Source organism: Buceros rhinoceros, unplaced genomic scaffold, assembly GCF_000710305.1.
Source record: "Buceros rhinoceros silvestris isolate BGI_N320 unplaced genomic scaffold, ASM71030v1 scaffold3666, whole genome shotgun sequence".
Lineage (NCBI taxonomy): Eukaryota > Metazoa > Chordata > Aves > Bucerotiformes > Bucerotidae > Buceros > Buceros rhinoceros.
In genome coordinates this window covers 1,841-17,312 of record NW_010416737.1, presented here as the reverse complement: position 1 = coordinate 17,312, position 15,472 = coordinate 1,841, and the positions used below count along the sequence as shown (strand labels likewise).

Below are 15,472 nucleotides of genomic sequence, written 5' to 3'. Positions count from 1 at the left end.
CAGCAGGAAAGCATTCTCAACAGAGCAAGCAAAACTGTATAGACCAGCTACATAGAGGTTTGGGAACATAGCTATACCTATTTTGTCCTCTATGAGACTGACACACGCAAACACTGGAGGGGAGAAGGGTGGGAGCTATGTCTTCTCCTGGCAGAAAGACTAGCTGCTTTCTGACCCCTACCAAACATACTGGTCTATAAAGTGTTCTCAGAGGACATGCATTTCCAGTGGGGTCTTACCTGATGATCTGTTGTGCTCCATCAGTTGGTTGTCTTTGCCCAGGCAGATGTCACCCTGTGTGCTATTGCAGGCCATGTTCAAGTCTGTCTTGCAGAAGGTGGGTGAGCTGGCTTGAGGAGCAGGAGGGATGTGCTTCTTCCGCTTCCTCGGCAGCTTCTGCTTTGCCATGGCCAGGGAGTAGTACATCCCAAAATTGTTAACTATCACAGGCACGGGCATAGCTATGGTGAGCACCCCCGCGAGCGCACACAGGGCTCCCACCAGCATGCCTGACCAAGTCCGTGGATACATATCCCCATACCCCAGGGTGGTCATGGTGACTACAGCCCACCAGAAGCCTATAGGGATATTTTTGAACTGCGTGTGCTCACTCGCTGATGGGTCATTGGGCTGGGCTCCCACCCGCTCTGCGTAGTAGATCATGGTGGCAAATATCAAAACACCGAGTGCCAGGAATATTATCAGCAGCAAAAATTCGTTGGTGCTGGCTCGCAGAGTGTGGCCCAGCACCCTGAGGCCCACAAAATGCCGGGTGAGCTTGAAGATTCGCAGGATCCTCACAAACCTTACCACCCTGAGAAAACCAAGCACATCCTTAGCAGCTTTGGAGGACAGCCCGCTCAGGCCCACTTCTAGGTAAAAGGGCAGGATGGCCACAAAGTCAATGATATTCAAGAGGTTTTTGATGAATTCAAGTTTGTTGGGGGAAAAAACAACACGCACTAAAAATTCAAATGTAAACCATACCACACAGACTCCTTCCACATACGTCAGGGCAGGATCTGTCTCAATTTCATACTGTAGTACAGTTTCTGTCCCATTCACAACCTGCTCAGTTTTGTTTATAATAGTATTGAAAGCCTCATGTGTTTCCAGGCAAAAGGTTGTGATTGAAACGAGGATGAAGAATAAAGAGGCAAAGGCGATGAACTGAAACAGAAAGAGGGAGAAGAGACATCAGAACCACACAGATCTTCACATTAATACTAAGAATGTCGGTGATCATCATAAAACTTTTACTGATTCATCCCTAAATGATTCACAAATTCAAAACCATAAAATTTTGCACAGGCCAAGCATCAGGGAGCAGGAAAAGTCCTAGGGATGGACACCATGCCAGGTTGCAATTCATTCAGAAAGTGGCAACAAATTATTTAATCTGTGCTAAATCATGTGAATTTCATTCAGCTGTCAAGGCGCCTTACAAACAGCCCCCAAACACCCCCCAACCACACCATGATTTAAGGCTGTCTACCTCTCACATAGTGGAAAATGGGGCTGACCCTAATGGTCTTGAGATTATGTTTCAGGAATTCACAGCTGGCCTGAAGGGCATCTCAGAGGGTCCTAAGAACAGATCCAAACACTGAGTTTCCTTCGGATTTTCAACGATTCACAAGCACAAGATATTTACTGATAGGAAATGCCTTCCGTGTTACAGGTAGATCTTGTTGCTCAGCCTATTATGTTCACAGTCATCCATCACTCATACTTGCATACCTGCATACTTGCAGGCAGGATTATGAGTAAACCTAGCAGAATCTCTCTCACTGTGGAGGCAGAGCTTTGCCAGCGCATGAAGAACCACAATCCTGCTATCAAAGTTACAAATCCAGGACAATCTGAACAAATAGGATAATACAAATTCAGTACTAGTAGAGGCGCATGAATAGATAAAATACAGTTAAATAACCTGGAGACAGCCCTTACAGAGGATTGTCAGGAACTTAAAAAACATTTACTGCCTGATCAACTCAGTGATCACAGTCAAGCATCGAAGAAAAGAGAACATCCAGAACAGGATCTCAAAAAAATTAGCACTGAGCCAAAAAGCTGGAGGGGGAGATAAACTTCCTTACACCCAGTAAAATGCGTCAAATGAAAAGGTGTTTGAGGGCAGTTGTTCCTTTGCTATAACGCTGAACTTCTTTTAAGTGACAATACATTACCATTGTCTCAGCACTCCAACAGCAATGGTGCGGTATGTGAACAGATGCCGTGTTTAAATCCTGCCCTGAGCCAGGATTTATAACATGTTATCAATGTGTTTGCTATTCTGGATTTTCAGCTTAATAGACATTCTTTAGCCAATATTATACTGGAAAAAACTTTCCGAAACTTGAAGATTTTTGAAGGTGTCAGGGGCCCAAAGAGGCAAAAAGATGCCTAAAAGGGTTTTTGAAAATATCTTGTGCCTATGTGCCTTCTCACATATCTAGCAGCGATAGATATTTCTGAGATTTTACCATTGCATAATATCAAGAAACACATTCCTTTCAAAATGGCAGCAAATTACTATCTCTTTTGGCTTTGGATTTTTATAATTTTAAACTATTACTTGCTAGCAACACAAAAATATATAATGGGGATCTCAGAGCTTGAGGCAGGTTCTTCATCTTTTTTAATATTACTGATTTTAGTAAATAAACTTGATGTGTTTTACTTATCCCTTAATAGTACTTACAAATCACTCAGGGTATCGCTCTTTTAATCTGTTAATCCCTAACCTGAAACTGAGTACCTTAATGATGCCCAGCAAGTAGAAAAAAATATATTTTCTCTACTAAACGCCTTACTGGAAAGGGCAGTTTACAGTCTGGGTTCCAAGTGGTACAGGCAAGAAAAGATGTGGCAGCAGAATGCTGGTATGTTACTATACCAAAATTGTGAACCTCATTGAAAAAAATCTAGTGGCAAAGGAGACAGAACAGCAGCCATAAGCAAGAACGCCTCTATTACGGCACTTTAATCCAGGCTGCAACACAGCTACAAAACTGATTTTTGGTACTTCGAGTATCAGTCACCGAATTTAGTATTAGCACTCAGATCTAGTATTATGTGCCACAGGAGCTCATTTAGGCTGGTATGAATCTGAATAGTTGCTTTTTTCTAACAAGGAACATTAGACAACAAACTGCTGTCTTTACAAGCAGTAGAGAGAATTGGTTTTATCCTGAGAATTGAGTTTAAATTTGCAATTCAGGCCTGGCAAATTTATTATACTCAAACTCCCAGGATATATCTATCAAAGCCCCCTATGGATTTATCTATATCAGAGATTTGCAGCTTGTTTGTGGTTTCCTTTCCTCTGCCAATGAAAGAAAGGCACTGCACCAAGCCCTGCAATTACAAACTCTCTAAATGTGTTATCTTTCGCACAGGACCGACTCAGGGACTGAACTGAACACTTATCATCCAGTCTGAACTTCTAGTCACGAGCTGAGCAAACCATCTTACACTGCCTGGATGATGTTTACTGAGCAGGTTTTTCTGCCTTTGCCTTAACTACAAAATTGCTGCATGTTCATAGCTCATGGCACCTGACACCCACATACACAAAAAACCCTGGATCTTGTGTGAGGCAACTGGAGTCAGCAAATGCAAGCAGATTTATATAAGCAGATCTTTGCAAAACCTGTCCATAACACAGACAGAGAATCGACCAGGCACTAAGCTACTGGTGGGCTAAGAATGAGGCATGGGCAGCTCCTAGAGCATCCTCCAGCATCTTTCTATACAGTGAAGGATGGATAAAGCAAACAAATCTGTGGAGCTAAGTCAGCACTAGTTTGCAACCTGGGCAGGAACTTTTAATACGTAAAATATTGTGCAACCCCTTTAAAAGCAACACTTCATTGAATTCTAAAAACTGTAAACAATTTTTGTCTGAAAAGAACAGAAAATTCAACAGAACGTTCCACCTCAACAAACTAAAATTTACTAACAATTCAAATATAATAAGGATTAACTGTGCATTCAACAGTGCACTCATCTACTAGTATGTAAATAATTAGCACCTCTCTCTGGGCTGTATTTCAGAAGGAGTCCATTCTGATTCAGACCCTTTCTGAAAAAATACCAAGGAATTTCCTACAGGTAGAACTGGCTGACAAGGTATTTATTACTGTTTTGTTCAACATTGACACTGTGAAAAGCCACAGTGCAGCTGGCACTCAGCACTTGGCAAAGCAGATGATTGAAAATTTTAACTGTGCACCTACATTCAGTGGCACTTTATTACCCTTATAGGAAAAAGATATCCAGTTATTTACAAAATCTGCTGACTATTGTAACCTGTTATCTTAAAGGCAAACATCTTTCAGAGGTTAGAACAAAGAAAGGCAAGAAAAAACTACTAATCTGGTGACACATTTCTTAAAGATCCTGCAATTTCACAGAATCACCATGTTGTTTTTGCTGAAAGAGACCTTTAAGATCACCAAGTCGAACCACTAACCCAGCACTGTCAGGTCACCACTAAGCCATGTCCCTCGGCAGCACCACATCTACACATCTTTTAAATAGCTCCAGGGATGGCGACTCCGTCATTTCCCAGGGAAGCCTGTTGCAATGATTTACAACCCTTTCTGTAAAGAAATAATTCCCAGTATCCAGCCTAAACATCCCCTGGTGCAACTTGAGGCCATTTCCTCTTATGCTGTCTCATGTTACTTGGGAGAGCAGACTGACCCCCAACTCTCTACAGCCTCCTTTCAGGCAGTTGTAGAGAGCAATAAGGTCTCCCCTCAGCCTCCTTTTCTCCAGACTAAACAACTCCAGTTCCCTCAGCCGCTTCTCACAGGACATGTTCCCTAGACCCTTCACCAGTTTCACTGCCCTTCTTTGAACAGCATCTCAACATGCTTGCAGGTAGTCTAAAACCAAACACAGGACTCAAGGTGTGGTCTCACCAGTGCTGCGTACAGGGGGACAATCACTTCCCTTCTCCTGCTGGCCACACTGTTCCTGATACAAGCCAGGATGCCGTTGGCTACACAGGCACACTGCTGGCTCATCCTGAACTGGCTGTCAACCAACAGGCCCGGCACTTGGCCTTGTTGAATCTCATACAGCTGGCCTCAGCCCAGCAATCCATTCTGTCCAGAACCCTCTGCAGAGCCTCCCTACCTTCAAGCAGATCAACACTCACATCCAAGTTGTTGTCATCTGTGATCTTACTGAGGGTGCACTTGATCCCCTCATCCAGATCATTGATAAAGATGTTAAAGAGAACAGGCCCCAATACTGAGCCCTGGGGGACACCACTGGTGACCGGCCACCACCAACTGTTCACCACCACTCTTCCAGCCTGCTTTTTATCCAGCAAAGAGTGAGCCAATGGGCTTCCAAGCCATGAGCAGCCAATTTCTCCAGGAGAATACTGTGTTACACACTGAACATTTTTGTAACTTTTATAGCACTGTAAACAAACAAGATGTACACATTTTGCTGTGCACACAATAGCATATATACACCACTGATTTTAGGCAAAGACACTCGTTCCTTTTATGTCTTGTTGCATTTTGTTTTAAATTATAAACTCCTTGAATCAGGACATTCTGGACAGAGCTTGCACAGCACCTAGCACAATGAAATCTCATATACAAGAAGACCTACGATGTTATTACAATAGTCAAAGGGTTCAGAGAACATGCAAGAAGAAAATGCAATGGCCACTGCAACAAGGAACATTTTATCAGTCAGAGAAATATGCCTAGGGATTTACTTTACATTAACAAAGATATTTCCTTAGTATTATGTTACATAATACTAGGCAATGTGTTGAAAAGATTCTAGCATGTTTTTCAGAAACAGCTGTAATGATAGAAATGAAATTAAGTCATGTGCTGTCCTCATTTTATGCTTTCCTTCTGTTTCATCCTAATTCCATCTTCTCTCATTTTGAAGGTAATGAGCCTTTTAAAAGCTGGTTTTGTTCATGTGGGCAAGCACCACGTTTTGGACAAATTGGTACAGATCTAAACGCCAAGTTTCTCTGGTTGATGAGACCAACCAAGTGCTATTCCTCAGTCCTGCTAATGTTAACAATAATTAGCGTACCACACACAACTTTAAAATTTTTTTTTAATGAAGTACAAAAATCTAAAAGGACTTAACCTGATGGATATTTCAGAAAAGTCACAGCAAGGGACTTTTTTTTGTTTGAATCATTAGCAACCTTTCACTGTGAGAAGTTCTGAAAACTTAGTTTTTTAACTAGTTGCAATATAAATTGAGCCTTGGTATACAGCAAAACAGCTTCTTCTAACCAAATATTGTGACCCAAGCACTTAGCTTGATGTTCTTGGGAAAAGAATATTTTCAAATAAGACCCAAACAATCAGGATAATTTTCTTGTTTCTTAAAAGTTTTTTTAAAAATAGTTGCTTCTTTTTTATCTGAATGGATGAGATAAAATTATCTTTCTTCATTAACGTTTTCTTTTTTTCCCCCTGAGGGACAACACTTTTCTAAGTGAGAGAATGGTTGTAAAGACACTCCAAGGTTACCAAAACAATTTTTTTCAAAATTGAAATTTATACAAATTGAATTTTAAAAAAGTTCAGTCCATTTTTGCCAGAGGAGTTAAAAGTTACAGAAATGCTTAGTATGTAATAGACAGCATGCAGAATGTTGTTCCTCATTAAGTAGTTAAAGCTCTCAGTAGGCTGCTGATTCCCTCTGCTCACATTTTGAAGGCAGTGTGCACCCAATTTTGTTCATGTGTGTCAGCATCACATTTCAGACAGCACTGGTACAGATTCCAGCTCCCAGCTTGTCTAGTTGATGGGATCACCAACAAAGCTCTGTTGGCTCTGTTGCTGAGTCCTACCAAAGTTTATAGTAACTGGGTTAATGATCTTAACTCGGTTTTCAACGAAGGTCCTCAATTTACAGTGAGTGTCAGATACCTGCAGACAACTTGCTGCAATAAAAACTTTATAATTCCTATTCTAAATTCAGTGTCCCATGAGGAACTGAGTTGCTCAGAGTTTAAAGCAATTTTTAAAATTGCAATCAATTCCAGGGCTGCAAATTGAGAAGCCTGTGGATTATCAGAACTTCTGAGCATCCCACGTCACATTACACCTTGCACACAGCTCCTAAAGTCCTAAAGTGAATAAATTTAGGTCACTTTAAAAATCATGGCTGCAAATGACCTGACAACAGTCTATTCGGCCATGTCTGCGTTTCACAGCAGAAAAAGGCTCTTGGGCAGCAGATGCTGTGGCTCACATCTATCCTGCCTGCCCAAGTTTCCTTTTCCACACAATCCCAGTAGGACTGGCTGCACAACTGGCTGTTGTCCTGTGGTGGAGTCAGGACCTGACTTCAGTCATTCTAAGGTTTATCAGCTTAGACACAGCCCAAATAAAACATCAACAGAGCTAGAAATTGATCCTTTCACTCAGGTGTGTTATTCATATTCATAAAATCAGACCAATACTGCTCCATATTCAACATATGCTTTGTCTGTCCATTTCGCACCCTTAAAATGCAGGTCATAGTGAAGAGGCTAATGCATAGTTAATTGTTGGTAGTCACAGTTATCCTTTTTGTTTCATAGTTAAATGTTGAATAAAATCTCTCAAAATATTTCATTATTTTCCCAGAAAGAATCTGTACATTGTCTGGATACAATTTGTTCTGGAATTGGATCCTGACTCCTCCTCCTCCTTCAGAATATTCTAACATTAATATTCAATATCAGCCTCTAAAGTTCAGTTAGTTCATTTGAGTTTCATTCCAGGACTTAGAAGGCTTGCCCTTGACACACTTGACTACAGAAAAAGGAAACTACTGAATATTTAATCAGTCCTTGGAAATAAAACATTTAATATTCTCCAAGGCAGGTAAAGAATTGCCTTTAAAGAAAAAAGCTGGCAATGTTGCTTTAAATAAATATCTTCACAGGCACATTATGAGACAATACATACATGTTGCTGGAATTTAAAACAATTTTAAAAACCCAATAATTTTATTGCCATTTATTTCTTAAAGAAAGAGGCTTTGACACCTTGATTACTATTGACAGCAAAATCTCATTAAAAACTTCCATTAAAAAAGACAAGAGATTACTGAACAACTTAACTTTTGTGACCAAAACAAGAGTGGGGAAGTTGCCACAGTTGTGAGTTCTTTGCTTTCCCATCAGATCATTTGTGCTAAACTCAAAGCAGAGTAACTTTTCTGTTGGATAACAAAATACTTAAAAGGAAAGCAGTTTTGGGTTTGTTTGGTTTTTTTAATATCATAATCATTCTGAAAAATCAAAAATAAATTTCCATACTTTGGAGATTTAAAAATTGTTTCCAGTGACCTCTGTTCACATCAGTTTAATTCTCATCTTTCATAGTTCAGAATATGATAAAAAATATTTGAAAAAATAAACAATTCAGTTTCTTCCACTAGCCCTATGATTGTAAGTAAGCTAATCCATGCATTAAATGCACCCAACCTCACTGAGTGCAAAAATCTAGTCAGATATATTAATTACAAAACTGCATTTTACAATTTTTCTTCACATTTACTCCAAGACTCATTGATCAACACTATTTCTCAGAATAAGACAGTTATAAGTGTTTATACCAAAATTAAATACTCCCATCATAAATTGTGCAATCTGATTTTTTTTTTTCCTCTCAATGTTCAGGAAAGAAAAGTCTTTGTTCCTGTAAATCTTCCATATATTTGTCCCATAGTATTCTCCACAAGCCCTTTTTATAATTCCAGGAGTTCAAACTCTCAGTTACTTTGTGGAATCCCCCCAGTTCTGTTAGTAGTGAGACCCAGACAAATAGGGAACAAAGCCAACGTCACGTACTGCTTCCGGTTAGTCACAACTAACTTGCAATGCTGATTTTTTAATCTAGTTTTATAGCTGCTTAGTCATATAAAACCAAAGTCTTAAAAAAAAAATCCTATAAAAATTCCAATAAATTTGAGGGATTTGGATGTTCAGTGAAAATATGACTCAACTATGGATGCTACGTAAGCTGTAAAAGAACCTTTATTTGTAAAGAACAAAGCATGCTTCATGCTAATGAGTAGCAGCCAACTTTGAAATTAAATCCCAGAATTAGACACCACTTTCAGCTTTATAGAGAGTTGTCCCCAGATTTGACAGATTGTCTTCATTTCTGATTTTAACACAATAGCTTTCTTTCCTTTGTTTACTTTCATCTGGCTATCAGGAGACTGCTAAAATCATAACGTGATTTCAGAATGAGCTCTTGTGATGACCTTACTCCTCTGAATGGTTTGATGTTCTGTAGGATGAAATTTAAATATTAACGCTCGTTTTTCACAAACCCAAATATCTCACCAAACAGATCATCAGTCTATTCACAACTATTTCTCAGAGAAAGCTATAAGCTTGCCTTGGAAAATCAGCATTTCACATGCACAAAAAGAAAAAAAAGAGGAAAAGTCACATATGCTTTTATGGTGTGATGCATTTTAAGTGTGTTGCATCTGGGTATACTGAGTAAGAAACTAACTACCATCAGTAGCTACTAACCGAACTACTGGCATTTAAAATACAAATTCAAGGCAAATATACTATCCATTTGCTTCATCACAATAAAACATAACCTCTCACATTATCAAAATCATAATCTCTCACATTATCACTCTCCAAAGGTTAAGGAATGGATACAGACATAGTATTTAAAAATAAATCTTCAAGGGAAAAGCCAAAAACCTGATACATGACGTATCAGGCACTAAGACCAATTTAATGTCTCTAAAAATCTGTAGCTCATCCTCCTTCTAGGGGATAAAGTGGAATGTCAGTATTAAACTGTATTTTGAATGTCTACATAAAGATTTAATGGTTCAACCGTAGCATCCTAATTGGAAAACCGGCTATTATAATTTCTCAACTACATCAAGCCACAGTTGGTACAGTTCTTGCCAATTTTTTTGTTTTCATCCTGTGAAAGATAAGATACTCTTTTCAAATCCCCAGTACGGTTCTTCCTCATTTGTACTCTCCCCTGCTAACATTATTTGACATTCAATTTAATTGTTAACATTCTGCTGCTATGATTTTACACATAGTCATACTTGAATGAAAAAATCTATATATCAATACACTTTGAAGAACAGCTTATAAGTAATATACTATGCACAGATTTATAGCGCAGGAGTATTTACAGCTCAGAGTGGCTGACATCTGTACGTAGTAGTGGGAACACAAATGTTCTCTTGCCTCTTGCTTGCTCATTCTTTTCCCATTTGTTACAGTTTTACAAAGCAGCTATCTTTCATTACCAGCTGGAGCACAAATAGAAAGGTTATGAATGTCTGTTTTCATATTCAGAAATCCAGGTCCACAATTAAGCCACTCTAACTCAGCTGTCAGGTAAATCAGCAGGCTGACACCAGTTTGACCCAGACACATATCTAACTCAACAAATCTTAGGCACATGTACGTTTTAAAGCAGATCATAAAGAAAACCGGAGTTACAAATTATGCTGAATTCTAATTGCATTTAAGCGGCATATATCTTCTCAAAGGATTTAAAACTGTTTTACAAACCCACCCTGATATATGTCCTACCAGACACATGTTCTGCTGCTCAGTGTGGAAAACTTTGCTGAGCAACTGGAAAGGAGATGTGACAATCTGTTTCAGTGGTGGGTGGGGCCACACTTCATGTAGTGGATGTCCATAGGACAGGACTGATCTGCCCAGGCCATTCATTTGCACTCCATAGCTGGTTGCCTCGCATCCAGGAAAATGATTAATTTCCTAAACAACCAGTGCTGTTTCCCACTAGGCAAATTAAAACCATCTGACTTTGTTGTTCTATTGAGCAACTAAGTCAAACATACCATACCGACACACAACATATATCCCACTGCCTCGTTTTTCCTCTTGAAGACTCAGCAGAACTGCTTGAAAAGCAATTATGCTCCTTCCAGAAGCTTCCTTTTCCCTTGAATTTATCAAGCTTGCTTCACTTGTGATCTTTCCGAGCTGTGACTGCTCTAGCAATGTTTTAGGTTTTACGGCCAGCTGTGCTGATTTTTTTTAACTAGAGTTGGCATTTATATTCTAGCAATTATGTTTTAAAAACGCATCAGCAAGACTCACTTTGACCTTGCCTGATTGAAAAGGTCTGCATGGTTATGTGTCCTGATAAGCTAACCACTGCCACTCATTCATTAAACATTGCTATAAACCAAACAGGCAAAATATTTCTAGCAGCTGCGAATATGCAATAAACATTCTTTCCGGATTCAAGGCAAAGGTGAGAAAAAGGAATTCTCAGTCAGTCCATGTTCTGGGTCTAGTATAATATATTCCTAAGTCCTATTACTAACAAAAAACATCTTCCAAAAAGAAGCTAAAATTCTCTGAAGGGCTGAAGAAGGTGGACTTTGAAGGACCCATTTCAGCCAATCCCAAATTTACACGCTGAGTCAAATTAGCCTCTCTGTATGCTATGTCACCCTTCCCCAGAACACCTGCTGTTCACACTGTTACAGCAGAGATTAGGCTCTGGGATTTGGAAACTTGGAACAGTACACAGGCAGTATCTTTCTTTCTGCACTTGATTTATCATGAAAAGGTTTGATTTGGCTTAGTTGGTCAAAACTGGAAAAAATAATTATTCAATATAATACTATATATTATTAATTGACTTTCACACCCAAACAGACAAATGGAGAAAAGAGAGAAATTCTTCACAAGACAAATTCATGAAAATTCTATTATAATGTAGCTTTGCTAGTGCATCAATCTCATGTCCATTAAAATTACAGAAATATTTTCAGCCCTATCATCTCTGTCTCACTTAAGCACTCAGGCTCATTTATGTCTACTTTTTCTCACACTTGAAACAAGTCTCATGGCCTAATTTAAAATTACGCTTGGGTGAATTTAGAAAACGTTAAGATTTTGAGGCTTGACATCCATTAAAATTTGTAACAGAGCCCATCTGAGCTTTAACCAGAGAAGCCTTACAACAAAACCATATAACCTTCTTCTGTCATCCCAAATCTAATAAAAACATTCTGGAATTATTTACAAGTTTTCCAGGTCTGTGTCTTTCCCATACAACAAAACAAGGCTTTGACTGCAAGTGCTGGAATAGAATTTACCACACTACTTGTTAAAAATCGAAGGGAGGGAGCCATTTCCAAGATTCTCAAAAGTATATGCAAACAACTGATCTCTTTTGACTGGAATTTATTTCTTCCTTACATTAATTAAGCAGCATTGGTTTAATTTTTCTTACCAACACCACAGTAATACAACACAGTTGATATTAGCTGATACCTTTGTTTCACAATTGCAAATGAGGCATGGGAAAGCAAAAACATAATCAATAGGCTACTTAGACTATGGCATTGCCTAAATCTCAAGTTGCTTGGTACTGTAGTGTTAATGATAAGCTTCCAATGCAGCAGGTTTTGTGGAGTAATCCAGATTTAATAAAAGAGAATGATGAACCCAGAACTTCATCCTATGGCTTATTATGGGAACCATCACAGTTGCAATCCAGTAGACAAAACTCCTCTGCCATTTGCTCTAGCAGGGTAGTCAACAGCAGGAGCAGTTTAACTGACTCTCAGTAGAGCACACAGTGTTGAGACTTATCAGTCTCAAGCCCCCTGGTTCTGACATGAAAATCCTCTAGCGAGTAAAGATATTTTTTCCCCATAGTGTCACGGGTTAGGGCTGGGCTGGTCACTAGACAAATGACAGACGCTCTCTATTAACCCCTCTCCCTTCCCAAAAGGGAAGAGAAAGGAAATAAGGGAGAGAGACTTACGGATTGGAAATCTAAAACTGTTTTAATGAAAATAATGAAACATATACAAATATATACAACACCAACACTGAATCCAACCCCCCTGATAACAATGACATCACCATGCTGCAGGGCAGACACTGAGGAAGGCCCAGACTGCACTCAGCAGCAAATGGGAACTGGATTCAGGAGCTGGATTCTGGAACTGGATTCAGGAATGCACAGATTGGGATCAACGACAGAACGGACAGAGTCCTCCTTGGACACCAGCCACTGAAGAAGAGAGCTTGACCCTTGTGATCCCTCAGCTTTATACCACATATTACATATATGGAATGGAACCCCTTGTTGGTCAGTGTAGGGTCACCTGTCCTGTCCGTTCCTCCCTGCAGATGCAGCCTGTCACTTACTGCACCCCAATGTGGTGCACAGGGTTTAGCAGTGACCTTGGTCTGCACGGGAGCCTTTCTGCACACCAACCCCTGGTAGTGACTGTGAACATCAAGCGTTATGACTTCTAAAAGCAGACACTGTCTGCAAAAATATGACGTTAACTTCAGAAAGTGCAGTCAGTTAGAAGAGACTGAGCTGAGAAGTAAAATTGCTGAACAGAATTCTGTTCTTACTCAAACCGGGAGACATAGCTTGCTCCTTTCTGCATGTCAGACTTAAGCATGCCCCTTTCCCAGCCTGTCCGTCACTCTCTTTCTCAACCCCAGCTCTACTCCTCAGCTTTACAGTTGGATCCCAGAAATTCCTTCCACTCTTCTTCTGAGCAACTTGCTCTTACCTTATTTGCATATCCATGTACTGTATTTCCAATCACTCCTTATTTTCATATGCAGTTCTCTCTCCAGAGCTGACACACCTCCACCCTTCCAGGGTCCTCCTCCAGCCTGAGCCTTCACTTCACATGCTACCCTGGCTTTTTGTCCCAGACTGTTTGCTTAGCCAACCCTGTTTTCATCCCAGTCTCAATCTCTGTATCTTTCTACCTCTCCACATTACTGGAGGATCTTCAAGACCTTCTTCTCTGTCATAAATCACAACCACTTTCCTGTTCCCACCTCCAAAAGAAACTTCATCTTGCTTCTGCTCCAGCATTGATACTACCCCATGGTCTCCTGGTCGAGCTCCTCTCAGGTATCTTTTTTTTCTTTCACTCATAACTTTATCAGGATTTGTATGCCATATACTCTCCCTGTGTGGTTTTGGGGACCTCTGTATTTGAATATTTATGTTTGAATCTGAAGGGCACATGCGCCTGCAAACTCATCTGCTTTTACAAACCGAATTACTGGTCTCTTGAAAGGTATTATTTCTTCCTCCACACCTGGCCTCCCTTTGAGGCTGAAGGCTTCCTCCTCATATCAGCTAGATGCCAGGAAAGTGGAACGGAGCATAGGATTAATGCTTAATTAAACAAATTTATCATCTAATAAAATCAAAACAGCTCCTCCTCAGAGGAAGATTTATGCCTTTTGATAGTCAAATCACTGGATAGTCTATAAAATAAAAAACGTATCTCAGCTTAAACCTTTTTCTAGGCCAGACAAGAAATGTCCTTGGATTTCCTCCATGATCTCACAGGAGCCTCTGAAAAGTCTTTTAGGATCTAAAAAAAAAAAAATACTTGAGATATCTAAACTGATAAACTGTACACCCTGACACACCGGTACAGCTGAAAGAGGGACACACTTGGAGAAGAGTTTGAGGTCAGAAGGGTGTTTTCATGACAGGGAGAAGGGCAAGGCTGTTAAAGCTCCTGTACATGATATATATGAGTATGTTTAAAGCTCACAACACAATCACATAGATCAAAGCTAAATTTAGCAAGAGTGAATTATTCATTGCAACAGTACTCAGCTAGGCTTACCCAGAAGCTCAGGAACTGGGCACCTCACCCCAGACATCACTACTTCATACATACACATTGTTTTTTAAGATCTGTCTTTTGGCTCTATGGTACAAAAAAAACCTGCATTCATCAACCAGTTGCCCAGAATCTTGTTGAAGGTTTTCCCAAAGATAGGTAAAAACCTATATGTAGCTTACCTGAAGCTTTTAATACATTAAAATTCCATTTAACCCTGTCTCCAGGGATGCAGGATGCAGAGGTGACAGTTCAATCGAACTGAGAAAGAGAAGGTAAGAAAAAGCCTCCAGTGCGACGCTTATTAGGATACTCAGACAACTGTGATGTCCAGTTTTCATTCCTGCCCTGTTCAAAGCAGACACTTGAACTGAGATGAAAGATAGTTCAAGACCCTCCTCTAGATCGTGGGAGAAGCATGTTTAAGCATACGGAAAAGATTACACAAGTTTATGAGAGGGATTATATGACACTAGGCCTGTGATAACACAGAATCGGACTCAAAGAACCAAGAGGCTTCTCCAGCCCTATGTCCCCATGAATATTTCCAAATCTAGTTCACACATTTATTTAATACATAGATTATGTTCTAAGCTATTGCCATTGCAAGCATTAGCACTGAAGCTGCCTACAGCACCACTTGAAATGTACTCCCGTTATTTAATAGCACTGGCATTGCCAACATCATTTAGCTTAAATGTTCTCTTAGAACTTTATCACCTAGGGACTAACACTAATCCTTATACTTAGGGCTGGACTAACTAGCACAATGACAAACACCAGTGATCTTGTGCACAGACTATCATCCTGCTGA

The 15,472-nt window shown here is 39.8% G+C and overlaps 1 protein-coding gene across 1 annotated transcript in view; it reads right to left on the bottom strand.

The window, feature by feature from the left end:
* The window catches only part of LOC104494994 (potassium voltage-gated channel subfamily C member 2-like), a 23,674-nt gene extending 9,722 nt beyond the window's left edge, over positions 1-13,952 (bottom strand). Inside the window, exons 1-3 of the mRNA XM_010137903.1 lie at positions 13,781-13,952; positions 1,741-1,862; positions 240-1,170 (exon numbers count right to left, since the gene is read on the bottom strand). Coding sequence (XP_010136205.1) covers positions 240-1,170; positions 1,741-1,862; positions 13,781-13,952 — 1,225 coding nt within the window. The remainder of the gene's footprint in view (positions 1-239; positions 1,171-1,740; positions 1,863-13,780) is intronic.
* Between the last annotated feature and the right edge of the window lie 1,520 nt (positions 13,953-15,472).